This window comes from Monopterus albus, unplaced genomic scaffold, assembly GCF_001952655.1.
Source record: "Monopterus albus unplaced genomic scaffold, M_albus_1.0 scaffold203.1, whole genome shotgun sequence".
Lineage (NCBI taxonomy): Eukaryota > Metazoa > Chordata > Actinopteri > Synbranchiformes > Synbranchidae > Monopterus > Monopterus albus.
The window spans coordinates 1,071,767-1,082,447 of record NW_018128083.1 but is presented as its reverse complement, the minus strand read 5'-3'; the positions used below and the strand labels follow the sequence as shown (position 1 = coordinate 1,082,447).

The 10,681-nt window shown below is 41.5% G+C and overlaps 1 protein-coding gene across 1 annotated transcript in view; it reads left to right on the top strand.

Annotated features, from left to right (window-relative positions):
- LOC109970614 (copine-9-like) overlaps positions 1 to 7,644 on the top strand; it is a gene marked incomplete at its 5' end in the record, with an annotated part of 56,770 nt that extends 49,126 nt beyond the window's left edge. Inside the window, 2 exons of the mRNA XM_020618298.1 lie at positions 2,167 to 2,240; positions 7,328 to 7,644. Of these exons, the coding sequence (XP_020473954.1) occupies positions 2,167 to 2,240; positions 7,328 to 7,552 (299 nt within the window). The remainder of the gene's footprint in view (positions 1 to 2,166; positions 2,241 to 7,327) is intronic.
- Positions 7,645 to 10,681: the final 3,037 nt, after the last annotated feature.

Below are 10,681 nucleotides of genomic sequence, written 5' to 3'. Positions count from 1 at the left end.
TTGACCGCATTACTGCAGAAGCTGCACCGATCTGCCTGTCAATCTCCCGTTCCATCCTTCCCTCACTCGTGAACAAGACCCCAAGATACTTGAACTCCTCCACTTGAAGCAGGAACTCTCCACCAACCTGAAGGGAACAAGCCACCCTTTTCCGACTGAGAACCATGGCCTCGGACTTGTAGGTGCTGATTCTCATCCCAGCCGCGTCACCTTGGCTGAAAACCGTCCCAGTGCACGCTGAAGGTCCTGGTTTGATGGAGGCAACAGGACAACGTCATCTGCAAAAAGCAGAGACGAGATCCTCTGGTCCATCACCAAAACAGACACCCTATGTTCCCTGACTGTGCCTAGAAATTCTGTCCATATAAATAATAAACAAAATTGGTGACAAAGAGCAGCCTTGGCGGAGTCCAACATGCACTAGAAATAAGTCTGACTTACTGCTGGCAATGCGAACCAAGCTCCTGCTCCGGTCGTACAGGGACCGGACGGCCCTTAGCAAAGGGCCCCGGACCCCGTACTCCCAGAGCACCCCCCACAGGACGCTGCGAGGGACACGGTCGAATGCCTTCTCCAGATCCACAAAACACATGTGGACTGGTTGGGCAAACTCCCATGAACCCTCCGCCACCCTGAAGAGGGTATAGAGCTGGTCCAGTGTTCCGTGGCCAGGACGAAAACTGCATTGTTCCTCCTGAATCCGAGGTTTGACTATCGGTCGAATTCTCCTCTCCAGTACCCTGGCATAGACTTTCCCTGGTAGGCTGAGGAGTGTGATCCCCCTGTAGTGGGAACACACCCTCCGGTCCCCCTTCTTGAAAAGAGGGACCACCACCCCGGTCTGCCAGTCCAGAGGCACTGTCCCTGACCGCCATGCGACGTTGCAGAGGCGTGTTAACCAAGACAGCCCCACAACATCCAGAGACTTAAGGTACTCGGGGCGGATCTAAAAATGATTAGAAATACAAATGAACTTTCTTATGCTGATTCTTGGTTTGCTTGTTTTTTTATTTTGCCATTGACATAGGCCATCACTTTTCAAAATAACTTCATGACTTCAGTGCTTTGTCTAGAGCCACATTACATAAATCAGTTTCATCCTGCATTGTTAATCCCTCCTCGTAACTGGGAAAAATATCTTTCACCCTCCACTTTTATCCGGGCTCAGCGACATGCGCAATTCAGACGCAGGGCGGTATGGGTCTCCTCTGCTCTGACTGCAGCTGGAACTGCTGCGTGAGGCTACTGTGAGAGCTTTGGGATGGGGGAGGGGCTCATGGCAGCACCCACTGCTCGTTGAGGACAGTAAATGTAGAGTGATATGTGCTTTTCTCGTCACAGTCTCTTTTCATCCCTCCCCAGTCTCTCTGCCCTCTGTTTGACCATCTCATCTCTTATACAGACCTGTCAGTTTGTGCCCCCCCCACTTTTCTTTTCCTCTTCCACTCCCAACTGCCATATGCATGCCATGTGGACCCTTCCATTAGCATCCATCCCTCAGAAAGCTCTCCTTTAACCTTTCCTTTCCATTCTCTCTCTTGCCTTTGCTTTGTTTGCTTTACTTTCTTGGACAGATGAGGTTGGTTTACAGAATGACTTACTGGGTCTTCCTTCACTTGGAGAGCACCAGGGAAAGATGTTGTACATATGGACCACCAACCTGTCTGTGGCCTAAGCACTTTGTTAGTCTCTTGTTAGACTGTGACTATGAAGAAGAGTGCTTGTAATACAGACCACTATTTCAATTCTTCATTTTTTATTAAAGGGTAGCACAGATTTGTAACAGGTTTGCTCCTTTGGTCCCTTAAAACGATTGGCACAGGAGGCAACTTTGAGTAACACATTATTACATAGTGATGTTTGTTATCAATGTTATTGCAAAAGCAGACAAAGAACTCCTTTGAAGCAAAGTAAAAGGGGAAACAAATTGAACAAAAATGCACATTGACAGAACTGGGATTAAGAGGCTAACAGACAATACTTAAAACATACACTATATACCTTTTTCAGTCAGCTACCCACATTGATACTGTTTAAGATGCTTTTTAAAAATATTTTATTCAGCATTTATAATAGGCAGACTTTCTGCCTTTAACCACTGGATGTGTAATTTAATCAGCAGAGTACGTGCTTCTAACAGTTAAATTTTGTATTTGTTGTCTTCAGCTATGGAGGAGCTGGATGGAGATGAGGTCAGAGTGTCCTCCAGGGGACACTTTGCTGAGAGAGACATTGTACAGGTGCAGTATATTCTAGCCTACATGCACACTGCTCTTCAACCTGTGTGACCAGTGAATCTGCATGGAGTTTGTTTTGTTAAACTTCAACCTATATCCTCAATGTATGTCAGTCAATATTGAATTCTGGATCAGTATTGTGTGGAGTACAATGGCTGCATTTACATGCACCCAAGTAAAGAGGTTACAGTTGGCTTTCTCTAGTAAACTGATTGATTAAAAAAACAGTCCTTATGAAGTCAGTGGGGATGTCATCACACTCCTTCTTAATCTCCCTCTAAGTCAGGGGCGGGCAATTAATTTTCCCAAGGGGCCACATGAGAAACTTTGATAGTTGTCAAGGACCGGACAAATACACCTACAGTTCTGCCCAACATGTATCTCTTTATAAAAAACTGTAAATGAAACATTACAATGATACAAAGAAATGTGGACAAAATAATACCAATATTTAACATTCACAAAAATGTGAAAAACTGTACAAAACTAGCATCCAATAATTTTACACAAAATATCAAGTATTTTAAAGACCAGCATCACATTAACTTCACACAAAAAGCAATAAATGCACACAGTACTGTTTGCTTTACCTCAGTTATTTTTTGTTGTTTAGTGAGAGAAATCTAGCCTGTTTTGGGCTTGAACACTTGCACTGAAGTCAGGATGAATATCTGATGTGGATATGCAAAGGACAGCACACAAGTGATCATCACTTAAAGAGGATCTGTATCTGGATTTGTTGAACTTCATCACTGACAATGTTTGTTCACATATGTAGGTGGATCCAAAGTGAACCAGCATCCTCTGAGCATGCCTCCTTAAGTTTGGAAAGCTCTCCTCTTTGAGAAGAATAGAAATCCAGCAGTGATACTGACTTAAAGTGCTCTGCCAGTAGTTTGTCAGACTGCAGATCGATGAGTTCAAGCTGGACATTACTGATTACATTATCTACACTGCTAGTGAAAGGAGAGGAAATCATGTGCATTTCACTCTCAACTGTTTTAAAGTCTTCAAATCATCTTGAAAATTCACCATGCAGTGACCGTAACATGGATGAGTACCTGCGCAGGTGATCAGCTGATGGTGTGACTTCCTTCAGTGTGGGCATGTGGGCAATAATGTTGCCCTCCAACTGGCTTGAGAGAAATTTCAGCTTTGTTATGAAAGCCTTCACCAGGCTTTACATTTCATGTACAAAAAGGCCCTTGCCTTGCAGCTTGGTATTTACAGTAGTTCAGTCATTAGTGCAGTCACATCAACAGCAAAAGCCAGGTCTGCCATCCAGTCTGCATCTGAGAGCTCTGTGAAATCCCTGCCTTTCTTCTCACAAAATTCATGGAGCTCTGCTCTCGGATCCCATAGTTTTTTAAGCGCCTTGTTAGAAATTAACCCAATTCTTCTGCTGGAAGCACGAGAAGTGAAGATAGCAGAGGACTGTTTAAAATCAAGAGAAAGTTTACTGAAAGTCTGATCACAGGTTGAGTCTTACACTGCTGGATTCAGAGAGATAGAGCTCCCACAGGAAAACCGGCTTCTGAATCCCGAGTTATGTTTTTACATTACATTTATATTCTTGGTCTAGGTCCGCCCCAAACAAAGGTACAACATTTCATGTATTGTAATCCTATTGGTCATTTAGCATGAGTAGGTCAACCCCTGCCTGCGCCTGCTTGTTGAAATGTGATCAATAAACCAGGTGTGTGTGTGTTGTGATGTGATTTTCCAGGCGGCAACTGAACAATGGGTCATCTGCGCTACAGACTCCCTATCTGGGTAATACTATTACAGGACAGAGCAGGACTTCATGAATACAGACACTATGTCTACACAGAAGTTAAAGTAGTCAATTTCTACTCCAGTATCACTTGACTCTCATCAATATAATTGGAAAATATATATAGGAAAGGAAAATAAATGTATTAAGTAAACAAGTCAGTATGAAGCGTTTGCTTTCACATGTTCAGAAATGCTATAATAGAGCTGTTTTCAGAAAGTTAGATCATATATGGTACAGACGGCTCACTGTGGGTGTGGTTTCCACACATAACCATGTACTGTGTACATGTTTTGAAAGGACACGTCAAACCAGCCACCCACATCATGTATAACCGCCTGGACAAAGTACTCATCAGTTTATCTGAGGATATGAATGTGCACATGTGGTCTGAAGGTGACTGGCTGTGCAGGCAAAGCTTCCAGGTTCACGATATGACACAAGCCCCAGTCTCCAGTGTGTGTTATAACTCACACAATAAGGAGTGTTCCTAGCTAACACAGTCATAGGGAAATGCCTGGGAAGAGGAACAGATGTTTTTCAAAGTATGTTAAAATCCCACAACAAGCCCCTGTGCTCTGCACTCTACAACAGCATTTTCAAACAGGTGGTCTCTGTTTTCTAGAATGCCGTGGTGACAGTATGGGATATTTTAATGGGAAAGGCCATCCTGCAGGTTAAGGTCACTCCAGATTAGCATGTGGGGCTCACTGCTATGTCATTTGATGGACCACAGCGCAGACTAATCACAATTTCCCAGGATGGGAAAGTCAGACTGTGGAACTTTAACAACGGAACAGAGCTTGCTGTTTTTCCCGTCACTGTGCCAAAGGAGGTGACAGGTATCGTCTGCAGAAACAATAGGTTGTTTGTATCAGGAAGGAACTCCAAGGTTATTTTTGACCTGGATCTGAACAACTGTGACCACAGGTTCTTCAAGTACAAATATTTAAAGGACATTTCCTCTATGGATGTGCATAACAATTTGCTGGTTGCAGCCTCCAGCAATGGAACTATTGTTATCTGGAATGCTGATACAGCTAAGGCTCTCTGCTGTCTCAATACCAGTATGAGCCCTGAAACACAAATGACAGCCAAAGCAGCTCAAGGCCAAAGGAGTCTGCCTGTCGAGAGGACAGCAAAGAGTGTCAGAGACACCAGAAAGATTCCTCCACACCAAAAAGCCACAGCTCTGTCAAAATCTAAGACAGGTGTGACTATCAGACCTTTTGTGAAATGTCTGAGGAAGAGAGAGCCCTGTGCTAACACAGCCACACTGCTGACTTCTGAAAATGTCTACATCTGTGCCTAGTCTACTGATGAACAGGGAGGCCTGTTAGCAAAATTCAAGGCAGTGAATGATGAAGGCGCAGTCATTACCACTATGTCAACTGACATCAGTGAACAAATACTACTGACAAGGGACAGTACCGGAAGGATTCACCTGTGGGACATTCAGGGATTTGGCTTTAGTAAAGAGGCAGACACCAAGCCATTTGAGGATATAAGTGGCTGGTTTGTCTCACTGTCTCCACCACCACTTCTGGGCTCCTGGGAGTCTCATTCTGAAGGTGTGGTGAGTGCACTATGCAGTTCAGATTGTGAAAACATTATTACCGCAGGCTTGGACTGCAATGTCCGACTATGGACAAACACAGGCTGCTGCATAGGCATCTTTGGGAAAGACCAGTGGGATGCAACAGATCTCTGCCCCAAGGAGAGCACTGATCAGGAGCAGAAAGAAAAAAATATTCAAATGCCACCACCATCACCACCTTTGTCACCAATACCAGATTCCACAGACCTCTATGAGAAAGTTGGAAAGGTAACCATGGAGACACCTGCTAAAATGTATGCCAAAAATCTACAGGCCCTAAAGATGCCATTAAAACACAATGTCCTTACACCCATTTGTGAGGTTAAACACACAAACCTGCAGACTCAGTTCAACTCACAGCCAAGTCCTCCCCTTAGAAGTAGCGCTGCAAGCTCACCTCAGACAGCAACTGTATGGTTGAACCGGATTAGAGCTAAATATATAAATATGATCAACAATCCCCTACAGGATACTGTATTACAAGGACCTCTCTTTACACCATGTCCACAAAAGAACTCTGCCAGGCACACAGGAAGCTGAGCACGCATCAAAGTCTGTACATCTTCCACCAGTTCTTAATAAAGAGCAGTTCAGACAACATCAGACGCTTCAAACCAGAGGCAACACTAACGCTACAAAGAGTTCATCTGACATGCTGCGATCAGCTAGGACATTCAAACAGGAGTCTGAGCAAACGTCAAAGCATGTACATCTTCCACCCATTTCAGATACACTGCATGCTCCATGCTCAAACTTGGGCCGACTCAGTTCAAACCACACCCACCTCAGACCACCAGAAGCTTTTCTCAGACAGCATCTATACATTTGAAGAGGACTGGGCCAAAAAAATGATTGTGTGCTCAAGTGTCAGCCATGAAATGCATTACAAGGAAGTCTCCCTACACCATGTCCACTCTGCCACAGGATGCACTAACACATCAAATGTCTCAGCACACATGAAGCAATCTGCTGGAGCAGCCAAACAGAGATCAGAGCAATCATCAAACCATACATTCTTTTCCATTCTTGTTTGATGAAGTCCCACCATCCAACCCTGCACACCACAATTAATTTCATTCCTTTAATTCATTCATTATTTAGTTTTATTATACAGGTTTACTCCGGGCACTCCGGTTTTTCCCACATTAATGAATAATAATAAAAAAATACAACAATCCATATGTTAAATACAAAATTTGTTTAAGTTTTCATTAACAGGAAAGACTCGTTTAGCTTTTGCGCCATACTTTTTTTGTTAATGTCTACACCAAACCTTCATCAGGGCTAGTGCAGGAGAATAGAAAACAAGAAAAACACAGAGGTAGAAAAGTTAACAGCACGAGGTATGGAAAAAAACTCTCATCTGGACAAAGAACGCGTTAGAATAAACGTCTTCTTAAAATAAACTTGAGTGTCTGAAACCATATCATGTATCGTAATCCTTGATTACAGTTTAAAGGAGAAATCTGGTAGTATGGGGATTAGAGATACCGGATTTCCCCTGAGAACTCCATTTTCTCTGCCAAGTATATTTGGGTTTCTTATTGGATTTAAATGCACGTCACAAGACTGCAGACAATAGCATATTTTGAGTATTTAAACAGATTTGCTATAGCCACTACAAACTACACACCACCAACAACTAACAATGTCACAAATGCCAAATGAAGGAAAAGTTCACTCTTGACATTATCAGACATTTTTCCTTTTTCCATCCAGTTCGTTCCTTTCCGGGACTACATCGACCGCTCAGGGAATCAGGTCCTGAGCATGGCGCGCCTGGCCAAGGACGTCCTGGCTGAGATCCCAGACCAGCTGCTCTCTTTCATGAAGAGTCGGGGTATCGAACCCCGGCCCCCTCTGCCCACCACCTCAGACTCCCCCTCAGTGTCCACCACCACCACAACTGCTTCTGCCCCCAAGGAACGCAACATGCATGCTTGAAAATGAGGGCACTGAGCTGGACAGCTGCAATATGGCAAATTGTGTGTGTACGTGTGCGTTGCATGATTTCAGGTTTGGCTGACAGGAACAGAGTCAGAAGTGTTTCCACTGTAAACATAAACAGAATCCTATCAGAACAGAGTACATTTAATTTGAAGTGTTTATGGCAGAGGTTCTTCTGATAAGATTTGCATGTCAAAAAATACACTTTGGATTCTTGTAACATTTCTGGGTCTGACTTCTGTCAGCACCTGTCACTATAGAACCTGTGCAGATGCAACATGCGACTCTGCGATGGCACATAAACTGCATTTATTAAAGCAAGGCTTCAGATGTAGTTTAGCACTTTTTCCTCAGTCATCAGTTCTAATATTTCAGGTGAGAGACAAAGGCCACTCTGGACTGTCTTTTTTTTTTTTTGACAGCCCAACTTTTCCTACTGAAGTCCATCTTTGGAGCTACCCACCCAGCTTCAGTTTTTATGACACTTCTCTTGCTCACAGTAATAAGAGTGTCTGCTGTAACAGAGTAACACATCTCAAAGTTGCTGGTAATTTGATTTCTAATCGGTTGCAATGACAGACAGCACTGAGGTTGTTGTCCTTTTCCTTGTTTACTCTCAGGGCATTTTTAAGGCTTGGCAGAAACATAAAGGAAGTGAAAAAGAGAAGCAGAAATTAAATCCTGTCCTTGTTTTGGGATCTGAGCAATGGTGGACATTGTTTTTTTTTTCTGTATTGCTTTAAGAAAATGTATGCTTTACATTACTCATTTCTAAACATGAAATTCAAATACGGTATGTTATGAAAAGAGGCGCTGAATGCTCTACATTTCAAGATCAACATTCAGAAACAGAGTGTTTACAAGTCTAAACTAATCCCACTTGAACATGAAGGGAGGTGCTTGCAAACAGCTCCTGAAAGCAGGAAATATATAAGGCCATGAAACTGGATCGGGATGGAGAACGGACTCAAATATTCTCCCCCAGCCACTGGCTTTCTAGAGCATGTACCTGTTTCAAATGAGTAGAACTGGTCTTCATATGTAGCAGAGAATGTATGAAAACATCAGGCCTTCATTTGTTACTAGAAAAAAGAAAAACAAGTCAAATGAAGACTGAGGTTTGGTATAAACTGTAGTGCTGTGTCAGTCAGATGATTTTCAGGGAGTTGCACTGGCCGACTGTTTTTGGAAACGTATGCACATTTTTCCCTCATCAGTTCTGGTGTTTGATATCTGGCTACATGTTTGCCTGTGTGTCCCCCATCAGGCTGATATTCAGTGAATGTAGACTTTTTTCAGTCTTTATGATTTCAACTATTATGCTTGTGTCATGCACATGAATGACTCAAGCTAAAATGAGCTAGTGGTTGACTAAAAACCCCAGATGGTATTTTGTTTCTACAGGTTATGTTCTTTTTCTCTCACATACACTCCTAAGAAATTATTGTACAGTTTGATTAAAACTTGTCTCTGACACTGAGAGAAAGCTTAGCAAGCAACTAGAGAGAAGTGGTTCAACCTGGCAGCAGCTCAAAAAATTTTGAGTGGGGCAGATTTCTTTAAAGTAATAACAATAATGAGTTGATTTATCGGGATTTGTCTGGACTATTGAATATGTCATGTATCAGAAAGAAAATGGATACGTGGCCTTATTTTTGTCATTAGTATGTGTAAGGGAGGACTATTTTTATAAGACAACTAAGGAAATCCATGTTATTTTGCATGCTAATTAGGCTGATATGCTGCGAATGAAAATAATCTGTATCATTGTTCATGCCTGAAAATGACTTCAAATAACATTCCTACATATGTTGACTTGTATACTTTGCAGGAGCATTCTTCCTATTTCTACTGTTATTGTGTACAGTATACTTGAAGGAACTGCCAATGTAATAATCCAAGACGTATAGGAAATATGTGAGTAGTAAGTTAGATTTGTATCACAGTGATTTAAACATGCATGCCTGCGTTATGATCAACAAGTACACTTATCAAGTCACTTAACCCATTGGGATTTTTTGTATGAAGCATGACAAGCTTTCAATACAGTGTGTACAGTATTAGTTAATTAAACTAACAAAAACAATTTCCTGCTAACTACTTCTCCCCATTCTAGTGTGTTCATCACAGCCTTGGTACATGTAGGTCAAATGTAAATCCCTCCTTCAGTTTTGTTCCTCTCTCATACTCTAAATGTGTCTGTTAGTTTTGTCTCCATTTGTGTTGATCAGAATTGATACATTTTTCACTGTTTCTTGGGAACTAAATAAAGATATTATCTAAAGCTCATCTCTTGTCAGTGCCTAGCAGTGTAGCTATTGGGCTATGTTGGGGACCACACAAAAGTGATCAGGGGTGTAATTTTATTTTCTTTATCAGCTGAAGGGAAGATATTCTGAATTTTTGGGAGAGAAAAGAAAGGCTTTTTAATTTTCAGTCAGTACAGATATATATTTTAGCCTTCCTTTGTGGGATTAATCTTTTATTAAAGGGACCATATCCTTACAAATGATAGTGTGTGCAGCGTGTCACAAAGGTGCAGAGGCCAATAACCCTAAGTTTCACAGCATAATTTTTTTTATTCTAATTGTAGCCCACATCATAACAGAAAGTATATTATAAGTCATGTCTTTGATGAATAATGGAGTGAGTGTATTCTTCATCATTGAGTAATTTACTGTTGTAACAGTAATTGGTATTGGTAATGGGTATGGCTTTTCTTTACAAAAATGAAATAAAAGCTTCAAAATATTCAACTGCCCTCCTCACTCCAATGAAATATGTACAGCAGCTTAGTCTATTACATTACAGTTTGTACAATACAAATACATATTTACCCATACATTAGAAAACTGTCAAACTTTATGGCATTCTCTCTAGGTCAAGGTCAAAGTGTTTATTTGTCATATGCACAGTTAGGAAATGTGTTTCCCTGTACAATGAAATTCTTACTGCCATCCACATTAATGCCACAAAATACAAATCAAATATAAAGTAGATAAATAAGTAAGTATCTATTAAGGATGGTTAACTAATTTTAAAAAAAATGTAATAAAGTCTGTTTTATTTTCTAATGCATAATATTTTCAACTATCAAGATAGATAGATAGATAGAACCTTTACTGT